Source organism: Panthera uncia (genome assembly GCF_023721935.1).
Source record: "Panthera uncia isolate 11264 chromosome C1 unlocalized genomic scaffold, Puncia_PCG_1.0 HiC_scaffold_4, whole genome shotgun sequence".
Taxonomy (NCBI): domain Eukaryota; kingdom Metazoa; phylum Chordata; class Mammalia; order Carnivora; family Felidae; genus Panthera; species Panthera uncia.
Genome location: NW_026057585.1, coordinates 74,061,519 through 74,085,069, shown reverse-complemented (window position 1 = coordinate 74,085,069; position 23,551 = coordinate 74,061,519). Strand labels below are relative to the sequence as shown.

The 23,551-nt window shown below is 38.7% G+C and overlaps 1 protein-coding gene across 1 annotated transcript in view; it reads left to right on the top strand.

Annotated features, from left to right (window-relative positions):
* Positions 1 to 22,119, top strand: part of RLF (RLF zinc finger) — an 85,345-nt gene extending 63,226 nt beyond the window's left edge. The window contains exons 7-8 of the mRNA XM_049618684.1: positions 9,988 to 10,129; positions 16,996 to 22,119. Of these exons, the coding sequence (XP_049474641.1) occupies positions 9,988 to 10,129; positions 16,996 to 21,639 (4,786 nt within the window). The 3' untranslated portion in view covers positions 21,640 to 22,119. The remainder of the gene's footprint in view (positions 1 to 9,987; positions 10,130 to 16,995) is intronic.
* Positions 22,120 to 23,551: the final 1,432 nt, after the last annotated feature.

The window sequence follows — 23,551 nt, the reverse complement described above, 5'->3', positions numbered from 1 at the left end:
TTCAAATTTAAAGCCTAAGCAAATTAATTGATGACATGTGAATTACATCTTGCTTAGAAGCTAAACCACTTAATAAAAAATGTTACTGGTTTAATCTTTTCCAGAAGAGTCCAGAAATAAAGAGAGGGTAAAGAATTTGAGCTCCTCTTGATCATCTTATATAGAGGGTTGTCTGTTAACTTTAATATAGGTCTTCTTTGGAAATAAAATTATGGCAACATGAGACAAATTGGTGTTAGGTCATTTTCCTTTACACTTACTGTATCTTTTGGTAGTCGTTTTCCCCTCTTATTTGGAAACCCATTAATTATCTAGGTTTCTAGGTCAGTCTTGCACTAGAGAAGGAAATCCATTTGAATAGGTAATCTCTTTTGAAACTTTGGTACTATATAGCAGAATTATATTAATTTGGTTTTAATTCAGTTTATATCTTGTTTGCCTACAGAGTACTTAGTTGCTAAAAAGAAAACAGTAAGTGTAACCTACGGTTCTTTCATTCCAACTGTGCAGAATCTGTTTAGGCCAAAAGGACAGACTTGATACACAGGAGAATTCTAAAATGTAAGACTGCCAGTAAGTATCAGATTAGTGATAGGGATAATGCCATAGGATATTAGTGGAAGGTGCTCACTGTTTAAGAAAGGTGTCAAGGGAGAGGTAATATCAGAGCTTTAATTCAAAGAATGGATTGGATTTGCATGATCTTGATTAGAGGAACATGGAGAGATTTAGAACCTAAGGATGGCTTGAAGTTGGAAACGAACATTTTGATTGTAGGAAAACCCAGTAAAGCCCTTCGTGTGCTTTAGCCTTCATTGATCTCCTTTTGGAGCATCTATGTGTATTTGTAGTTTTATTATTAACATTGTATGCTACTATATTTCTTCCTGTTTACTATTTTAGATAGAAATATTATTTGCGTGCTATAAATTATCTCATAATAATCCTCATAATTATCTTTGTGCAGATGAGGCAGTGGATGACCAGAGGAATCAGAGAAGTCTTGTGATTGCCCAGGGTCTTAAGGCTAAAGTGATAGAGCTGAGATTCACATCCAGGGTTTTTGACTCCTAATCCAGTGCTTTTCTTCTCCTGTGGTGGTTTTCTTGGTGCAGGGCCAGAATGCAGATGGCAGTCTTCTACCACTGAGTCCACTATGCCAGAGTTATATCTCCTGTGAGAAGGGAGATAGTGGAACAGGGAGTTAAATATATTTTGTAATAATCACTATGGGCATTTTGTTAGGAAACCAAAAAAGCGGTGCTAAAAATGAAAAGAATTAAGTAGCAGTGAGGGTTTTGATCATTAAATTAAGTAGAAGAGGTTCCCCCCCCCCCCATGCATTAGAGATTAGAGATTTTAGCCTCAGTAAAACAGATGTATTTACTTGAGGAACAAACCCCAATTTATCTTGTTACAGTTAATTTCTTTGCCTACAATGAAAAAAATATCTGCTAGTGATAGCTAGATTTTCAGGGCAAAGAAATACACTAAATCACATATGAGATTTGTTATACATTACAGAGGGTTATGGGGGTTTTTTTGGATTTTTTTTAAGTTTTAGATGTACAGTATAATGATGCAACAATTCTATACATTATTCAGTGTTCATCACAATAAGTGTACTCTTAATCCCCTTCACCTATTTCATCCATCTCCCCTCTGGTGACAACCAGTTTGTCCTTATATAATGAGTATATTTTCATTTGTCTCTTTTTTCTTTGTTCATTTATTTTGTTTCTTAAATTCTGCATATGTTTTAAATCATATGGTATTTGTCTTTCTCTGACTATTTCACTTAGCATTGTACCCTCTAGATGCATCCATGTCATTGCAAATAGCAAGATCTTTTTTATGGCAGAGTAAATTCCATTGTATATATATACCACATCATCTTTAACCATTCATCGGGCTGCCTCTGTATCTTGGCTATTGTAAATAATGCTACAGTAAATGTAGGGGTGCATATATCTTTTCGAATTAGTGTTTTTGTGTTTTTTGGGTAAATACCCAGTAGTGGAACTACTGGATCATATGGTAATTCTATTTTTAATTTTTTTTTTTTAACGTTTATTTATTTTTGAGACAGAGAGAGACAGAGCATGAACGGGGGAGGGTCAGAGAGAGGGAGACACAGAATCTGAAACAGGCTCCAGGCTCTGAGCTGTCAGCACAGAGCCCGACGCAGGGCCCGAACTCACGGACCGCGAGATCACGACCTGGGCCGAAGTCGGCCGCCCAACCGACTGAGCCACCCAGGCGCCCCTCTATTTTTAATTTTTTGAGGAACCTCCATACTGTTGTCCACAGTGGTTGCACCAGCCTGCATTCCCACCAGTGGTGCATGAGGATTCCTTTTTCTCTAAATCCTGGCCAATACTTTTTATTTCTTGTGTTTTTTGTTTTGGCCATTCTGACAGGTGTGCCGTGATATCTTATTGTGGTTTTGATTTGCATTTCCCTGGTGATTAGTGATGTTGAACATCTTTTCATGTGTTTGTTTGGTTATCTGTGTGTCATCTTTGGAAAAATGCCTGTGTCCTCTGCCCGTTTTTAAATTGGATTATTTGGGGGCCCCTGGGTGGCTCAGTTGGTTAAGCCGCTGACTTCGGCTCAGGTCATGATCTCACGGTCTGAGTTCGAGCCCCGCGTCGGGCTCTGTGCTGACAGCTCAGAGCCTGGAGCCTGTTTCGGATTCTGTGTCTCCCTCTCTCTGGCCCTCGCCCATTCATGCTCTGTCTCTCTCTGTCTCAAAAATAAATAAACGTTAAAAAAATAAAATAAAATAAAAAATAAAAAAAAATAAATTGGATTATTTGCTTTTGGGTGTGTTCCATTGTGTAATTTCTTTGTATATTTTTGGATATTAACCCCTTTTCAGATATATCATTTACCAATATCTTCTTTCATTCAGTAGTTTGTCTTTTTGTTTTGTTGATGGTTTCCTTTGCTGTGTGAAAGCTTTGTATTTTGGTGTAGTCTCAGTAGTTTAATTTTGCTTTTGTTTCCCTTGCCAAAAGAGACCTATCTAGAAAAATGTTTCCATGGCTGATATTGAAGTGATTACTGCCTGTGTTTACTTCTAGGAATTTTATGGCTTCACGTCTCACATTTTGGTCTTTCTCAATTTTGAATTTATTTTTGTGTATGGTCTAAGAAAGTGGTCTAACTTCATTCTTTTGCATGTAGCTGCCTTGTTTTCCCAACAGCATTTGTTGAAAAGCTTGTCTTTTTCCTGTTGTATATTCTTGTATATTCCTTTGTCATATAATGACCATAAAAGTGTGGGTTTATTTCCAGCTTCTTTATTCTGTTCCATTGATCTGTGTGTCGGTTTTTGTGCCAGTACCATACTGTTTTGATTACTGTAGTTTTGTAGTATATCTTGAAATCTGGGGTTGTGATACCTCCAGCTTTGTTCTTCTTTGTCAAGATTGCTATTTTGAGGTCTTTTTTTTTTTTTTTTTTTTTTTTTAATGTTTGTTTGTTTGTTTATTAGAGTGAGAGAGCAGGCGAACACAAGCAGGGGAGAGGCAGAGAGAGAGGGAGACACAGAATCCAAAGCAGGCTCCAGAGCCCTGTGTGGGGCTCAAACTCCGGAACCTTGAGATCATGACCTGAGCTGAAGTCAGATGCTTAGCCGACTGAGCCACCCAGGCGTCCGTGGCTATTTGAGGTCTCTTTTCATTCCATGTAAATTTTAGGATTATTGTTCTAGTTCTGTGAAAAGCTGTTGGTATTTTAATAGGGATTGCATTGAATGTGTAGATTGCTTTGGGTAGTGTGGACAATTTAATAATAATTGGTTTTCCCAATCCATGAGCATGGAATCTTTCCATTGTGTCCTCTTCAGTTTCTTTTACCCGTGTTTTACAGCTTTCAGAGTACAAGTCTTTCACTTCCTGGTTTAGTTTATTCCTAGGAATTTTATTCTTTTCGGTGTAATTGTAAATGGGACTATTTTCTTAATTTTTATTTTGCTACTTTATTAGCATATAGAAATGCAACAGGGGGTGCCTGGCTCAGTCGGTTAAGCTTCGGATTCTTGATTTTGGCTCAGGTCATGAACTCATGTTGGCGTGAGATCAAGCCTTGCTTTGAGCTCTGTGCTGACAGTCAGGAGCCTGCTTGGAATTTTCTCCCTCTCCCCCCCTCCCCCCCCCCCCCCCCCCACTTGTGCGTGCATGCATGCGTGCACTTACTCACTCTCTCTCTCTCTAAATTAGTAAACATTTAAAAAAAATAGAAATGCAACAGATTTCTGTATATTAATTTTGTATCCTGTGACTTTATTGAATTCATGTATCAGTTCTAGTAGTTTTTTGGTAGAGTCTTCAGGGTTTCTGTATATAGTATCAGGTCATCTATAAATAGTGAAAATTTTACTTCTTCCGTACCAATTTGGATGCTGTTATTTCTTTTTGTTATCTGACTGCTGTGACTAGGATGTCCAAACTATGCTGAATGAAAATGGTAAGAGTGGACATCCCTGTCTTCTTCCTGAACTTAGAGGAAAAGCTCTGATTTTCACCGTTGAGTATGATGTTTGCTGTAGGTTTGTCATATATGGCCTTAATTAATGTTGAGGTGTGTTCCTGCTAAACCTACTTCGTTGAAAAGTTTTTATCATGAGTGGATGTAGTACTTTGTCAGATGCTTTTTCTGCTTCTGTTGAGATGATTACATGGTTTTTATCCTTCTCTTGTTAATGTGACCTATCATATTGATTGATTTGTGAATAGTGAATCACGTTGCATCCTTGGAATAAATCACACTTGATCATGGTGACTAATTTTTGTAAGTATTGTTGGATTTGGTTTGCTAATATTTTGTTGAGGATATTTGCATCTATGTTCATCAGATATTCGCTTATAGTTTTCTTTTTGTGTAGTGTCTACCTGGTTTTGGAAGCAGGGTAATGCTGACCTTGTAGAATGGATTTGTAATCTTTCCTTCCTCTTTTTTTTTTTTTTTGAAATAGTTTGAGAAGAATAGGTGTTAACTCTTCTTTAAATGTTTGACAGAATTCACCTGTGAAGCCATTTAGTCCTGGACTTTTGTTTGTTGGGAATTTTTTGATTTCTGATTCAGCTTCACTGCTAGTAGTTGGTCTGTTCAAATGCTCTTATTTCTTTCTGATTCAGTTTAGAAGGTTATATGTTTCTAGGAATTTATCCATTTCTTCCAGGTTATCAAGTTTGTTGACATACAATTTTTCATAATCTTGTATAATCCTTTGTATTTCTGTGGTGTAGGTTGTTATTTTTCCTCTTTTATTTCTGATTTATTTGCATCCTCCTTTTTTTTCTAATGATTCTGGCTAAAGGTTTATCTATTTTGTTGCATTTTTTAAAGAACCACCTCCTGGTTTCTTTAGTTTTATTTCACTTATTTCTCCTCTAATCTTTTTCATTTCCTTCCTTCTGTTGGCTTTGGGCTTTTTTCTTTTTCTAGCTCCTCGAGGAGTAAGTTTAGGTCATTTGAGATTTTTCTTGATTATAAAGTAATTTTAAAACTATAATCACACGGTTCTTTTAATATTCCTAATAGAGCTTCCCTTCTAGAGTGACCTATAGCTTTATTCTTCCTTTCTTTACTCTGCCACATTAGCCCTTCCAAGGATGTTAGCAGCTGTAGGATTAATGCTGCTCCACGCAGCAGGAAGGGATTAACAAGGATTTCCCTCTTGTTGGCCTCCTGAGGAGCTAGAATGAGTAAAGGAAAGAAAATATTTAGTCACTTCACACTTGGGTAAAACTAAGCTTCTTCCAAGCAGTTTAAAGAGAAATAGAATCTAAAATTTTGAAATTTGGAATCTTTTTTTTTTTTAACCCCTTCTGCTGTTTTCATAGGTGTGTGTTTGTTTTGCTAATGGGATATTGGAGTGGGATATTTGAAACTTAGGAATTCTGTAAAACATGTGACAAAGTTGAAATCTGATAAAAGCAGTCACTTATTTTTAAACACATATACTAGAATTTATTTATCAGAAGTATCATTCTTGAATGTGGTCATCACAGAAGATAGTATTTGAAGTGTTAACTATGTAACTATTACCCAAAACAGTTTTTTTTTTTTAATTTTCTTAGAAATTTCCTTTAGAGATACTTACAAACCACAATAAAATATATCCTATTACTTTAAATCAGCCACCGTATATATGCTTGATCTCAAAAGGTATATTACTCAGCTTATTAATTAACCATGGCCCCAAAAGAATTTTGGCTCTGCAAAAATCAAAGATGTGCTGGAGGAATGAGTTTCCTATAGATGTCTGCAGTGATAATACCATTAGAGTAGCCAAGCAAATAAGAAAGATAACCATTTTTGAATGGGACAGTGTACGTATAGATGTGTAATTACTACTGCTGCTTTTAAAATAAAGTTCAGGGTGCCTGGAGAGCTCAGTTGGATAAGCGTCCGACTTTGGCTCAGGTCATGATCTCATGGTACGTGGGTTCGAGCCCCTCGTCGAGCTCTACCGACAGCTCAGAGTCTGGATCCTGCTTCCGATTCTGTGTCTCCCCCTCTGTCTCTCTCGCTCTCTGTCCCTCTCCTTCTTGTAGTCTCTCTCTCTCTCTTCTCTCTCTCTCAAAAATAAACATTAAAAACATTAAAATAAAATTCATGGGGCACCTGGGTAGCTCAGTCAGTTAAACGTTTGACTTAGGCTCAGGTCATGATCTCAAGGTTTGTGAGTTCGAGCCCTGCGTTGGGCTCTGTGCTGACAGCTTGGAGACTGGAGCCTGCTTCGGATTTTGTTTCTCCCTCTCTCTCTCTCTGCCCCTCCCTCGTTAATGCTGTGTCTCAAAAATAAATATAAAAAAAATTAAAGGTCATACAGGGGTGCCTCTCTCTCTCAAAAGTAAATAAACATTTAAACAAATAAAGTTCATACAGGTGAGCCTTAAACCTCCACACAAAGCTTTCAGCAAGTATTTGATAGGTTGACCTTTGCTTTCTTAGATCTGAGTTTAATGTATGTTGGGGCACCTGGGTGGCTCAGTCAGTTGTACATCTGACTTCAGCTCAAGTCATGATCTCATGGTTCGTGAGTTTGAGCCCCACCTGCTCGCTGCTGTCAGGAAGAGCCCTCTTCCAATCCTCTGTCCCTCTCTCTCTGCCCCTCCCCACTGCACTCGCTTACATGCTCTCTCTCTCAAAATATATGTATAAAAAAATCTTGTACATTTGTGTTTCTTTGATGTAATCTCATGCCTGTTCTCTCCCAGGCTAGACTGTGATATGCCAGGGTCAATGTGTGTGTTGTCCTTAGTACCTGACGAAGACCACATATCCATATATGTTTTATTTAACCGAATTTTGTTGAAAGTAAAAAGTGGTCATGAGAATCACATACTGTATCTGCAGGAGCCACCTTTAAAGATGGTCATCCCTTAATGCCACAAAGTTTTCTTTGACTCATTTCCACAATGCCTGAATTCTAGATAACCGTGTGACATACTGACTGGACTTTGGGCTTCCTGATATGCAGAAACCCAGTGTAGTTTAAAGTTCTTGCATGGTAGGTAGATCTCTGCTGAAGTATGTGTCCTACCATTAATAGAACTAAATTTCCTTGCCAGTTTTTATGAATTTGTATATAATTTGTTGACTTGAGGTAGGCAGTGTGCTAATTGGAAGCATCTATACAGTGGAATCATTTTCAGTATATTCTTTAATGGTTGTCCATTTAAAAAAATCGTACCATTATAGTAACTGATATTCGTCCCAGTGCACGTATGATCCAACAGGTTCTGAGTTACTATTTTTTTGGTGGTTTCCGTTTTCCAGTGTACAGATTTGAATGGATGACATGGTAGCATTTTCATGAGCTGGTTGTTTTGCTTTCAGGCAAATTTGTATATTTGGTTGGGTAATGAGTGGTAGTTTTAAATTGTTGGATCATAATTGTGTAAGTATGTTTAAAAACAAAATACCCTTTTTTGATCATGGTTATTTGGAATTAAAATAACTATAGCTTGAAATATTTAATTTGGAGTAAATCGGGCCATAGACATTCTGATACATATTTTAAAAGTTATTTGAGGGGCTCCTGAGTGGCTCACCGGTTAAGTGGCCAACTTTTGGTTTCAGCTCAGGTCATGATCTCACGGTTCGTGAGTTCAAGCCCTGCATTGGGCTTTGTGCTGGTAGTACAGAGCCTGCTTGGGATTCTCTCTCTGCCCCTCCTGCACTCCTTCTCTTTCTCTCTCTCTCTCTCTCTCTCTCCCTCAAAATAAATAGATAAACTTAAAAAAATATATATTTAAGAGGCTTTAATACTCAACTTGCCTCTTACCACTTTATCAGATTTGCCTAACTTTAAACTAATAGCTAGTTGACGTATTTTAGATAGTAGATATTCCTGATGCAGGGCTCAAACTCAGGAACCATGAGATCATATATGACCTGAGCCGAAACCAAGAGTCGGATACTTAACTGACTGAGCCATCCAGGTGCCCAGCAATCTTGTGAGTTAAGAAAATGAACAGTCACCCCAATTACTTGCCTAACCAGTAGCTATTTTCAAAGCTGACCTGTCTCAATTTTTTACTTTTCCTGGTTAGGAAAGCAACACTAGTCACCAAAGACAAACACTTAAAGACATTTTAAGTTAATTTTATTTATCATAGCTCAAATTTGTCATCATTAAATATTAAAAGCTTTAATCATGTATCTTTTAAGGAGTATATTCATTTAGATCTTTGAGGCAAGTTTTGTATATATATAAGAATTTCACCATATGAGAATCCTAGTTACTTCTTTAAAAATACAATAGGGGTGCCTGGGTGGATCAGTTGGTTGAACAACTAACTCTTGATTTCAGTTGAGGTCATGATATCAGGGTCATGGGATCAAGCCCTGCATTGGGCTTTGTGCTGAACACAGAGCCTGCTTGAGATTATCTGTCTTCCTCTGCCCCTCTCCTGCTCACACACATGCTCTCTAAATTAATTAATTAATTAAATTAAATAAAGTATAATAAAATAAGTTCTGTTAAATATGTTTATTTTCAATCTGTTGGGGTATGATCATTTGTTAAGCTTTGTATTTGTACCCAGCTACCTAGAATAGTCTGTTAATAGCAGTAAGATATTAGTGTTCTAAAACTGGCTTGTGAAAATAATACTTTTTTATGAAAATTGTTTAAGAAATAATTACAGTATGTATTGCAGTGTACAGAAAAGAGTCACTTTTTTAAAGTGGTAACATTCTCTTTAGTTTTACTAAGTAACTTCCCTTGCATTCATATTAGTATTTTTATCCTGGACATTTTTGAGTTACTAGTGCTTTTCCTTGAGAATTTTCTCTTGGGGCTCCTGGGTGGCTCAATCGGTTCAGCGTCAGACTCTTGATTTCGGCTCAGGTCATGATCTCACACGGTTGGTGAGTTCAAGCCTCATGCTGGGCTCTGTGCTGACAGCGTGAAACCTACTTGGGATTGTCTCTGCCACTCCCTGCTCGTGCATTCTGTCTTTTCCTCTCAAAATAAATAAACTTTAAAAAAAAAAGTTTTTTCTCTTAACCCATTCAGTGCCTTTAATTAACTTGTTCTTTTCAAGCTTTCTTTGTTTCCATAATGAATATTTGTAAGATTCTTGTATTTTAGCTGTTTCTAAAAGTGCCATTTTGCTAATTGTATTAGTAATATTTAAACATTCCAAAATGCATGCCTAAGTAGCTTCATGACGTTTTAGAGCTAGAAAGGGCCAGGTAAGTGGAGAAGTGTACTGTTAGAATATTTATTAGTTGTATACATTTTGTTAGCAGTGTCGGGATGTCTCATGATCTCTGCCCACTAGGTTAGAGTTTAACGATTTTACCAGTTTGAGAGGACCCAATAGGGAATGTAGACAGTTTTTTTTTTTTTTCTTCTAGTTTCTGTTTACTATCAATTTATCTTTACAAACCAAAGTGGGGTGGGGAGGTGGAAAGCAAATACCAGTTGCTTTAAATGTTTTACCTTAATCTTTCTTTTTATAGGGAATTGACTCTCTTTTGGAGTAAACTGCAGAGAAGAATTGACCCATCTTTAGACACTTTTTTGGAGCGCTGTCGTCAGTTTGGTGTCATAGCTAAAACACAGCAGCATTTGTTTTGCCTGATTAGAGTTATACAAACAGAAGTGAGTAATTTTGCTTTTTATGATGATTGTCCTAGAACTGAAGAAATGAGTGGGGAGATTACTTCTCAGACAACTCCTTTTAGATGAGGAGATTATGGAATTGGACGTACCTAGGTGTTTCTGCAGATTGACCTTTTAGAATCCACAGTTTTCTTAATGGAAGATAGTGATTTAAAGTGACTGGAGGAAGGGAAGATTATATTTCTGGGCTATATCTACTACCCTGTATCTACTTTTCCTAGGACAGTTTTCTATATTTTATGCAAGCATGTTTGTTTGCATATTAATGTAATTATTAAAAATGAAGAAAATATAACTATATTTTCCTTAAGAATAGAGTAATACATTTTCTAGGGTTTGGAATAATAGAACAGTTCCAGAATTAGCTATACAAAAATTATAATCTGTGCACAACAGGAAACAAGTTAGATATTTTTAGGAAGTAAATATTTCCTAAAATGAAATGAAGTGCTATATATAAAGCCTTGTTTTTTGAGTTGAGCCCTATAGATATAGAAGACTATTAGCTTAGAGATTCAGCACAAATCTTATACTGTTCCCTGTTTTTGTTTTGTTTTTAGTATCTGCTCATGACTGAGCTCTCCATATACCCATATCTGTAATGGCTCATGGGTATGTTTCATGGGTTACTTCTTTGACAACATCCAAGGATTGTTTATACTAAAGCCAAGGCACAGTTGTATCTTTGATACATCCTTTCTCCTTTAATGTAAACATCTATGTCCTATACTTTATTTGAAATATGTTGGTCTGGTCTTCTCCAGTGAAGATAGGAAAAGGTAAAACAGTTATTAAAAAGTAAATTCACGGTCAGATATGTTAGGTGATAATTATTTCTAATCACTGTGAATGAAGTTGTATCTCCTGTCACAGAAAGAACATGTTCAAGTAATTACCGAACTTGTGTTATTTTTAAAAATTAGTTTTAGGGGCATCTGGGTGGCTCAGTCGGTTAAGCATCTGACGGGCTCAGGTAATGATCTCGTGGTCTGTGGGTTCGCACCCCACATCGGGCTCTGTGCTGACAGCTCAGAGCCTGGAGCCTACTCCGGATTCTGTGTCTCCCTCTCTGCCCCTCCCTGACTCACACTCTGTCTCTGTCTCTCAAAAATGAATAAACGTGCCGGGCGCCTAGGTGGGTCAGTTGGTTAAGCATCCGACTTCAGCTCAGGTCATGATACCGCATTCCGTGAGTTCGAGCCCCACATCGGGCTGTGTGCTGACAGCTCAGAGCCTGGAGCCTGCTTCGGATTTTGTGTCTCAGTCTCTCTCTTCCCCTCCCCCACTCGCACTCTGTCTCTCTGTCTCTGTCTCTCTCTCTCTCTCTCTCTCAAAAATAAACATTATGGAAAGAGCCTAAATGTCCATCAATTGATGAATGGATAAAGAAGTTGTGGTTTATACATACAATGGAATACTACTTGGCAATGAGAAAGAATGAAATCTGGCCTTTTGTAGCAACATGGATGGAACTGGAGAGTGTTATGCTAAGTGAAATAAGTCATACAGAGACCGACAGATACCATATGTTTTCACTCTTATTTGGATCCTGAGAAACTTAACAGAAGACCATGGGGGGGGGGGGAGTTACAGAGAGGGAAGGAGGCAAACCATAAGAGACTCTTAAAAACTGAGAATAAACTGAGGGTTGATGGGGGTGGGGGGGAGGGGAAAGTAGGTGATGGGCATTGAGGAGGGCACCTGTTGGGGTGAACACTGGGTGTTGTATGGAAACCAATTTGACAATAAATTTCATATTTAAAAAAAATAAACATTAAAACATTTTTTCATTAGTTTTAGAATTGGCCTTTAAAAAGTTTTATTTTGGGGGCACCTGGGTGGCTCAGTCGGTTGAGTGTCTGACTTCGGCTCAGATCATGATCTCACGGTCCGTGAGTTCGAGCCCTGCATCGGGCTCCGTGCTGACAGCTCAGAGCCTGGAGCCTGCTTCAGATTCTGTGTCTCCCTCTCTCTCTGACCCTCCCCTGTTCATGCTCTGTCTCTCCCTGTCTCAAAAATAAATAAACACTAAAAAAAAATTTTTTTTTTAAGTTTTATTTTGTAAGTTTTAAGGAGAGTATTAGTTTTCTATTGCTGCATAACAAATTACCACAAACCTAGCACTTAAAACAACACCCAATTGTTAGCTCAGTTTTGTAGGACACAATGTAGCACAGTGTGGCCAAGTTTGTTGCTCAGAGTATCAAGAAGGTGGAATCAAGGTTTTTGCCAGCTTGTGTTCTTACCTGGAAGCTCTGTGGAAAATCCACTTCTAAGCTCATTCTTGTTGACAGAATTCTCTTCCTTTCAGTTGTAAGACTAAAGCCCTCATTTTTTGCTGGCTGCCAGCTGCAGCCTGTTTTCAGCTACTAGAAGCCATCTTCATTCCATACCTGCATTTTTAAGCCAGGAGACATTTAAGAAATTCTCCTAATTTGAATCTGACCTTCTCTAAATCTGATTTCCAGACACCTAGATGTAGAGGGTTTGAATGATTAGGTCAGGCCCACCTAGGTAATCCACCTGTTTTAAGATCAACTGATTTGGGGCCTTTATTATATATTATATATTACACCCACAAAGTCCTTTTTCCCATATGACATAATCATAGGAATTATATTTACAGGATCCACTTACCCTTGAATGGAGGAGATTATACAAAAGTGAGGGTCATTTTGGAATTCTGCTTACCTCAAGGAACCACAGAAAATGGGAAAGCTGCTAGAGGACTAGGGAAAGTGGGTTTCTGAGGCCCTTGGCTGGCTCACTTGGTGGAGCATGTGACTTGTTCTTGGAGTTGTGAGTTCAAGTAAATAGAGATTACTTTAAAAAAAAAAAAAGTGGGTTTCTGACACAGACCAAGGAATTTGCTGTCCACCTACATAACCAGACCCATTCCTCTTTAATCCTCATTTCAGGTACTTTCCACTATAATCATTCATGATAACTGGCCTAAAGGCTAGAAAAGATGTGGACTGGTAGGTGGAAGGCAGTGAGTGGAGAATTCCCTTCAAATTGAGAGACTCACCTCTGGGTTTTTAAAGAGGGATGGATCAAACCTGTATCAGTTAGGATCTAGTTCTGCCACGAGTAGTAGATATCCCACAATAGTAGTGCTCTAAAGAAAGTGGAAATTTTTCCTTTTCTCATGTAGGTAGATAATCCAGGCAGACAGGCCAAGGTTGCTGTTAGTGGTTCCACGTATCAGAAACCCAGGTTCCTTTTTGTCTGCCATCAACACATAGTTTCCGTCTCATGTTCTAAAAGCTAACTATTCCAATCATAGCTATCATGTCCATTCCCGATAGCAGGGCACTGGGGGTGGGGAGGCAAACCACACCATGATAACACCTTTTCCTCATCCCCTCTAATACACACAGCCCCATCTAGCTACAAGGGAGACAGGAGATATATTTATTATTTCAGGTTATTCTGTAACCAGATAGAAACCAGGCATTCTGTTTTTGTAGCAGAAGAGGCAAAGGATATTGGGAGACAGCTTATAACCAATGACTTAGTCCTTGGGCTGGAACAGGTTAATGATGCTAAAAAGCTTGTGTGGGCATTAGGTCTTTTGCAGAAGGCAACAGTGTATAATGGAGAGGGTCTTGTGATAGTACCTCTTTATTTTCTGGGCTTCCATTTTCTATAAATGAAGAGCTTAAACCAGATCATTTAAAGGTGCTTCGGGGCATCTGGGTGGCTCAGTTGGTTGTGTCTGATCTTGATTTCAGCTCCGGTCATGATCCCAGGGTCATGAGATTGAGCCCCACATCGGGGTCTGTGCTGTACGTGGAGCCTGCTTGGGATTCTCTCTCTCTCCCTCTCTCCTCTCCCCCACTCCTTTACGTGCATGCTGTCTCTCTAATTAATTACTTAATTGATTAAAAAAATAAAGGTGCTTAGAGTTGTTAGACTTTAAAAATAGTATGAATGAAGGTAGATGAGGTTATATTTTGAAGTGCAAGTTAAAGAAGAGGGCAACATTCAAGAAACTTGAATCCGGTTTATTTGGCCATATGGCCCTTTTTGGTGGAACATCTAGTGCTTACTGTTTTGCAAAACATGACTTTGTCTATTTTAATTCCTTCTCTTTAGTAATAGAGAAGCTGAAAATTAGAGGTGTATGACTTGTAAAGATTGTAAACCTAGTTGCAGCAGAGTCAGGACTGGACCATGGGTATCTTGACAAATTGCGTAATGTGATACGATTATCATTTGTAAATCAGAGCACAGAGGTCTTGGAGGGTCAGGTAAGTTTTAAAATAATTCATAGGTTCTCAACAAGTTATTATTCTTTTTGGAAGAGTGAGATAAACTGCAAAGAATATTCTTTTTTTTTTTTATGTTTATTTTGAGAGAAAGTGCATTAGCAGGGGAGGGAGGGAGACAGAGAGACAGAGAGGGAATCTTAATCAGGCTCCACCCTCAGCGTGGAGCCAGACGCAGGACTTGATCCCACAAACCGTGAGATCATGACCTGAGCTGAAATCAAGAGTCGGATGCTTAACCAACTGAGCTACCCAGGCTCCGTCCATTCCTTCTTAAATAGCCCAATCTGGATGAAATGGTAAAATCTACAAAATCACTAAGAGCACTTTTCAAAAAAACAGACTTTATACCATTATGCATTCTAAACAGATATACCAAGAAGTTACTTGTTAAAAGAGTAGTGAATAAATTATAGGATATGAAATGTGGAACTGAATTTTGAAGATAAGACTAAATTGATTTTAAACCAGGTAGCTGGAACAAAGAGTGGCAGACATAGTGTATGAAGAGCACATAGGATATAGCCATGTCAAGCTTTGGAATTCCTAAAGGTTGTAAACTGGTTAAGAACTCAGGTTATGCACAAAGATAGCTTTAAGTTTAAATCCTTGTTCCTTTGCTCACTAGCTGGTGACATTGGGCAGTTAACCTTCCGAGCCTTGGTTTCTTATCTATAAAATGAGGATAATGTGGGAAAATAGTATTTGGAGTAGTGCCTAGACTGTAGTAAGGTTTCAGGGGTGCCTGGGTGGCTCAGTCAGTTAAGCATCTGACTTCTGCTCAGGTCATGATCTTGTGGTTCATGGGTTTGAGCCCCATGTCGGGCTCTGTGCTGACAGCTCAGAGCTTGGAGCCTGCTTTGGATTCTGTCTCCCTGTCTCTCTGCCCCTCCCCCCCTCAAAAATAAACAAACATTAAAAAACATTTTTTTAATAAAAAAAAAATGTAGTAAGGGTAGGGTTCTGTAAATTGATGATAGTTGTTTCTCTGTGTTCCTAGAACTTAGAATGTATGATGCTCAACACAGTATAATTGCTTAACAAATTGATTATCAATTTGAAGAGTAGAGTTTATCCTGTTATTTTACATGGTATTCTGTTGAATACTAACTATGTGCCAGCAATGTAGTAATCACGTTATATTGCTTATTTCATTTTTATAACAATGTTAGGAAAATCTAATGTTACCACTACTGTTTCCATTTTATAGATGAGGCAGCTACAGCTTAGGAATTAAGAACTTGTCACTGCAGTGAAGCTGGGTTCAAAAGCAGTAAAAGTCTGACTCAAAAATCTATGCCATTGGGGCACCTGGCTGGCTCAGTCTATAGAGCATACAATTCTTGATCTCGGGGTCATCAGTTTGAGCCCCATTTTAGGCATAGAAATTACTTTTAAAAAACTTTTATGTTTTGCATTTTAAGCCACTCTGCCATACAATCCTACTTTTCTTTGCTCATAGTATTTTCATATTCCATTTCAGCCTCTCACGTAAGTCATCTTGTATGCCTTGTATCATATATGACCAGATCTTTTTCCTGATTTTTTTTTTTTTAATGTTTACTTATTTTTGAGAGAGAGCTCAAGCCAGGGAGGGGCAGGTGGAGGGGGAGGAGGCAGAGGATCTGAAGCAAGCTCTGCTCTGACAGTGAGCCCATCGTAGGGCTCGAATTCACAAACTGTGAGATCATCACCTGAGCCAGAGTCAGACACCCAACCGAGTGCCCAGGCACTATAGAAAGAATTTTAAGTTTTTGTTGTTTTTCCCATGGGAAGCTTGAGATTGAGTATACCTATAGCTATAAAGTACTAATTCTTTTAGGAGAAAAGAGGGAGAATCATTTCAGCCTTGAGATTTTGAAAACACTCAGCTGTTCATGACAGTTGAATTTCTTAAATCGAATTCAGTCTTAGACTCACTTTTATACAGCTGTTTCCTTTTTCACCCATTTATTTAAGCCCTGTCCTTCTTAACCAGCTTAAGACAATTCTTTTTTTGAATCCTTCAGTGACCTTATTTATCCTGATTTCCTTTGAATTCATGTACCTGTATTATTTATACATTTGGCATATAAATAAATTCCTTGAGGGTTAGACAGTGCTTTAATAGGCAGTGTCTTGTAAAGTTGGACACTATAAATGTACATTGTAACATCTAATCCAGTCCTTTCTTTGCTTGTTGAGGCAAAAAGAATTGGAGCACCTGAGTGGCTCAGTCGGTTAAGTGTTCATCTTCGACTCAGATCATCATCTCAAGGCTCGTGGGTCTAAGCCCCAGGTTGGGCTTTTAAGCTGACTGCTCAGAGCCTGGAGCCTGCTTTGGATTCTGTGTCTTCCTCTGTCTCTGCCTGCCCCTCCCCCACTCATGCTCGCTCTCACTCTTTCTCAAAAATAAATCATTTTAAAAATTAAAAAGGAGAAGGATCTAAATGTAACTTGGAGGAAGAAAGTTTAAAGGTAAATTTAAGAACACTAAAAGGTTCGAGAAGTATGTATCTTACCAGTGAAAGTTAGGTAATACTTCATAATGAAAAAGTAATAACTCCCCCCCCCCCCCCCCCGTTTGTCTTACAGGCACAAGACGCTGGTCTCGGAGTGTCAATTTTACTATGTGTCAGAGCTCTTCAACTCAGATCAAGCGAGGATGAGGAAATGAAGGCATCAGTTTGCAAAACAATTGCTTGTCTTTTACCAGAAGATTTAGAGGTCAGACGAGCCTGTCAGCTTACAGAATTCTTAATTGAACCTAGTTTGGATGGATTTAATATGTTGGAAGAACTGTATCTGCAGCCAGATCAAAAATTTGATGAAGAAAATGCACCAGTTCCAAATTCTCTCCGATGTGAGCTCTTACTAGCTTTAAAGGCCCACTGGCCTTTTGATCCTGAATTTTGGGACTGGAAAACTTTAAAACGACACTGCCACCAACTGCTAGGACAAGAGGCCTCAGATTCTGATGATGATCTAAGTGGCTATGAAATGTCTATTAATGACACAGACGTTTTAGAGTCATTTCTCAGTGACTATGAGGAAGGTAAAGAAGATAAACAATATAGAAGAAGAGATTTGACAGATCAGCATAAGGAGAAAAGAGACAAAAAACCCATTGGTTCTTCTGAAAGATACCAGAGGTGGCTTCAGTATAAATTTTTCTGTTTGTTATGTAAGCGGGAATGTATAGAGGCCAGGATTCTTCATCATTCTAAGATGCATATGGAAGATGGGGTTTACACCTGTCCAGTTTGTATTAAAAAATTCAAGAGAAAAGAAATTTTTGTTCCTCATGTGATGGAGCATGTTAAAATGCCACCAAGCAGAAGGGACCGTTCTAGAAAGAAATTACTGTTGAAAGGCTCTCAGAAGGGAATTTGTCCCAAGAGCCCCTCTGCAACCCTGGAGCAAAACCAATCATTGGATGAACAAGCCAAAGGAGAGTCTCATGAATACGTCACATTCAGCAAATTAGAAGATTGCCACCTGCAAGACAGAGATTTGTACCCATGTCCTGGCACAGACTGTTCCCGAGTATTTAAGCAGTTTAAATACTTAAGTGTGCATCTTAAAGCTGAACACCAAAATAATGATGAAAATGCCAAGCACTACTTGGATATGAAAAATAGAAGAGAGAAGTGTACTTATTGTCGACGACATTTCATGTCTGCTTTTCACCTGCGGGAGCATGAACAAGTGCATTGTGGTCCTCAACCTTATATGTGTGTATCTATAGATTGCTATGCAAGGTTCGGATCAGTGAATGAACTACTTAACCATAAACAAAAACATGATGATCTGCGTTATAAATGTGAATTAAATGGCTGTAACATTGTTTTCAGTGACTTGGGACAGCTTTACCACCATGAAGCACAACACTTTAGGGATGCATCTTACACATGCAACTTTGTTGGCTGTAAAAAATTCTATTATTCTAAAATTGAATACCAGGATCACCTCTCAATGCATAATGTTGAAAGTTCAAATGGAGATGTGAAGAAATCGGTGAAACTTGAGGAGGCTGCACCGGGTGAAAAGCAAGATTGTATTGATCAGCCCCATCTACTTGACCAAACTGATAAATCACATTTACCCGAGGATCTTCTTTTCTGTGCCGGATCAGCTAGTTCTCAAATAGAAACTGCAGAAAATCTGAAAGAAAACAGTGACAGTAATTCTAGTGATCAGTTAAGTCATAGCTCTTCAGCTTCCATGAATGAAGAGTTAATTGATACACTGGATCACTCGGAAATGCAGGATATATTATTATCTCATGAGAAAGTCTTTGTGCCCTCCAATTTAAAAGAGAAATGTTCCAATGTGGCAGTTTGCTTTGATGGGACTAAGTTCACCTGTGGTTTTGATGGCTGTGGTTCCACGTACAAAAATGCAAGAGGGATGCAAAAGCATCTCCGCAAGGTCCATCCGTACCACTTCAAACCCAAAAAGATAAAGACAAAAGATCTCTTTCCCTGTGGGGGTAATGAACACAATCAAGCAACTGAAAAGTTTGATGCAGAACCTAAACCCAGTTCAGATACAAACAGTGACTCCCCAGATGAAGGTCTAGACCACAATATTCATACTAAGTGCAAACGAGAATATCAAGGTTATTCCTCAGAAGCTTCTATCTGTGCTTCTAAGAGGCCGTGTACAGAGGATACCATGTTGGAACTTCTGTTACGCTTGAAACATTTAAGCTTGAAAAACTCAATAACGCATGGATCATTCTCAGGGTCATTGCAGGGGTACCCATCCAGTGGTGCTAAGTCTCTTCAGTCGGTTTCACCTACTATCTCCGACCTTAATTTTCAGAATCAAGACGAGAATATGCCAAGTCAGTACCTTGCACAGTTGGCAGCTAAGCCTTTTTTCTGTGAGCTTCAAGGATGCAAATATGAATTTGTGACCAGAGAGGCTTTGTTAATGCATTATCTTAAAAAACACAATTACTCAAAAGAAAAAGTCCTTCAGTTAACCATGTTTCAACATCGGTATTCCCCATTCCAGTGTCATATTTGCCAAAGGTCATTTACAAGAAAAACACACCTTAGGATTCATTATAAAAATAAACATCAAATTGGCAGTGACAGAGTCACTCACAAACTACTAGATAATGAAAAATGTGATCATGAAGGCCCATGCTCAGTAGACAGATTGAAAGGTGATTGCTCTACAGAACTTGGTGGTGACCCCAGCAGTAACTCTGAGAAGCCACACTGTCACTCTAAAAAGGATGAATGCAGTTCAGAAACAGATTTGGAGTCGTCTTGTGAAGAAACAGAAAGTAAAACATCTGATATTTCATCACCCATGGGTAGCCATAGAGAAGAACGAGAAGGACGAGAGGGAAGAGGTAGCAGGAGGACTGTTGCTAAAGGAAACCTCTGCTATATTTTGAATAAGTACCACAAACCATTCCATTGTATCCATAAAACTTGCAACTCCTCCTTCACTAATCTAAAAGGCTTGATTCGTCATTACAGAACTGTACATCAGTACAACAAAGAACAATTATGTTTAGAAAAAGACAAAGCAAGAACCAAAAGGGAACTTGTCAAATGTAAAAAGATATTTGCTTGCAAATACAAGGAATGTAACAAACGCTTCCTGTGTTCCAAAGCTCTTGCTAAGCACTGTAGTGACTCTCATAACCTAGATCATATTGAAGAGCCTAAAGTGCTTTCTGAAGCTGAATCTGCAGCAAGGTTTTCCTGTAACCAGCCTCAGTGCCCTGCTGTTTTTTATACATTCAGCAAGTTGAAGCACCACTTGATGGAACAGCATAATATTGAAGGAGAAATACATTCAGAATATGAAATTCATTGTGATCTTAATGGCTGTGGCCAGATTTTCACCCATCGCAGTAATTATTCTCAACATGTATATTACCGACATAAGGACTATTACGATGATCTATTTAGAAGTCAGAAAGTGGCAAATGAAAGGCTACTGAGGAGTGAAAAGGTGTGTCCGACAGCTCTCACTCAGGAGCATGAACATCAGACTACCAGGAGATCATTTAATGCTAAGGCTAAAAAATGTAGTTTAATCAAAGAAAAGAAGGCTCCGATTAGTTTTAAAACAAGAGCTGAAGCCCTCCATATGTGTGTGGAACAGTCTGAGCACACACAGTACCCCTGCATGGTTCAAGGATGCTTATCTGTGGTGAAGTTGGAAAGCAGCATAGTGAGGCATTATAAACGCACCCATCAGATGAGTAGTGCCTACTTAGAGCAACAGATGGAAAACCTGGTCGTTTGTGTGAAGTATGGTACCAAAATTAAGGAGGAGCCCCCTTCTGAAGCAGAGCCCTATATAAAGAAAGAAGAAAATAGCTGTGAATCAGAGCACACAAAGCACGGCCATTCCCCAGGTGACAGCGTGCCTGTCCAGAGCACAGATTCCCTTCATCCAGGCGAAAGGGATGGAGGTCAGAAAGGATGTACAGAAAGCAAACCAGTTTTTGATGCAGATACTCTCCTCTACAGAGGAACTTTGAAATGTAACCATAGTTCAGAAACCACTTCTTTGGAACAATGTAATATAGTTCAGCCTCCTCCTTGTAAAATAGAAAATTCCATACCTAATCCTAGTGGGACTGAAAGTGGGACTTACTTCACGAGTTTCCAGCTGCCTTTACCAAGGATCAAAGACTCAGAAACTGGGCAGCCAAGTTCAGGGCAAGAAAACACTGTAAAAAATTCAACCCCTGTTCCAAAAGAGAATTTTAGGAAACATCCACAGCCCAGGTCATTTGATTTGAAGACTTATAAACCTATGGGATTTGAATCTTCATTTCTGAAATTTATTCAGGAAAGTGAAGAGAAAGAAGACGATTTTGATGATTGGGAACCTTCGGAGCACTTAACATTAAATAATTCTTCACAGCCCAGTAATGACTTAACAGGGAGTGTTATGGCAAATAATATGGTGAATGACAATGACCCTGAAGTTGACATACCTCATTCTTCCAGTGACTCTGCAATTCATGAGAACCTGACTGCAATCCCACCTTTGATAGTAGCTGAGACAACAACAGTTCCTTCCTTGGAAAACCTGAGGGTTGTATTGGACAAAGCATTAACAGACTGTGGAGAGCTTGCCTTAAAACAGCTTCATTATCTTCGGCCAGTGGTTGTCCTTGAAAGATCTAAGTTTTCCACACCAATTTTAGACTTGTTTCCAACAAAAAAGACAGATGAGCTTTGTGTAGGAAGTTCCTAAATAGCAATTTTGTTTTAGAAACAGACTGGCTCCAACACTGCAACATGGGGACAATTGCCAATTTGAACAAAGGCTGCGAACCAGCCACACCATTGTTTAGGGTAGAATAGGCTGTGTATTTACATGAATGTATAATATCTATGTCAGCAGTATTGGCTGAGTCCATTAGCTCTCCAGTTGGTTTATTGATTGGGGTTTTTTGTTTTTGTTTTTGTTTATTAAAAAAAGAAATGGAACTGTACTCTTGTTTGGTGCTAATTAATACATCAAAATATATTGGGGCTTCCTTTTTCAAATTAAGTGTGCATGATTGTATATGGAACAAATACTAAGATCCCAGGGTGGGAGGGCTAGGGAAAGGGATATGGAGTTCTTACTTGACTTGAATGTGCACCTGAGGGTGCTTTGTGTAATATATTGTACACTACAGCATCTTATATTTTTTGAGTTGAGTTTCAATAAATTACAATTTTTCACCCATTTCTTGTTTACTCATAATGAGTTTTCATACCATACACTAACTGAAACTGCACTGGGCATTTTCTGGAATGTGCACTTATATTTTACCCCAGTAGTTTCTCGTTTCTTATTAACCAAACCATTCAGATCAAGTTTCTTTCTAAATGTTGTCATAAAGTTTTTGTGTAGAGAAAATTCTGAAATTGAGTAATTAGCTCTGAGGGTCAAGATAGCTCCCAAAAGAGGATGCCCGGCAGCTGTCCAGATAGAAAGAATACCAAGGAGAACATGAAGGGCATAGATGGATGCAGTCATGTTTCCAGGGACCTACAAAGAATGTGGTAGGCTGCAATGAAAGGGAAGCACTGGGATGAGAGGACTGTAGAGATCGATGGGCAAGGACCCAACCATGAATGCTATTGAGTTTGGACTCGAGTCCTTAGGCAGCTGAGAGGCTTTAAAGGATTTGAACAAAATAACATGACGTTAATTGCAATGTTAAATTAATAACAATTTGTAGATGTCTTGAAATGATTGTGATTTGAGAGGCTGAGAATGGAAACAGTAGATATTAAGACTGTTGAAGTAACTGAGGCAAACCTGATGAGAGTTTATAGTATCAGTTGGAGCACAAGGAAGAGGAGATGAAATTTAAAGAGAGGGTTGAATGGTGAAAAAAACGTTTTGAGCAAAACCGATTTAGTAGTGATGCATCCAGTTGAGGTTGGAATACAAAAGGAAGAAATGAATTTTGGGGAAGAGGATGGAAAGCCAAGGTGAGCTTGGTCTTTGGATGTGTTGAACCTCAGTGGACTATGAGCCCTGTATGTCTAATGACAAAGCAGTGTGTTCTTATAAATACAGCAGCTTTATTCTCTGTTCTTGTGAAGTTCTCAGTGAGTTTCATCAGCTAGCAATGAAGTGACTCAGACACTCCTAATATCCCTTTCTTATGTCTGTCGTTAGGATTTTAAGACCTTTTCTCTGACCCCTAAAACCCACGCACACAAACATGGACACACAATGCCTAAGTGCTTTCTTGGTTCAGATCCTAGTAGGTAACCATAGGGTTCTCAAATAAGCATCTGTTGAAAGAAAAAATAGCAGAAACAGTGGACAGTGGAACATCTCAGAGGCTGAGGCTACTACTGACTCCTTGGGACCTTTAGCTAATTTCTGTGGGCTTCAGTTTCCTCACCTATAAAGTGAAGAGGTATGGGATATTTTGACAGGTCACTTTCTGTGATCTGAGCATGAGAAATAGCTGGCAGCTTCATTTTTAGCCCAGAACAAGAGAAGATTGCTAATTTGCTTAAGACTGAACTACATCCATTCGACCACTCCTAACTTCTACCCCCAGAAAGGGCCAAGTAGGTCCGTTTGTAGTGGAACCAAACCCTAGTTGAACGCTATTGAAAGTTTGCTTCAAGTACAAGCCTAAATGGTTCATCCT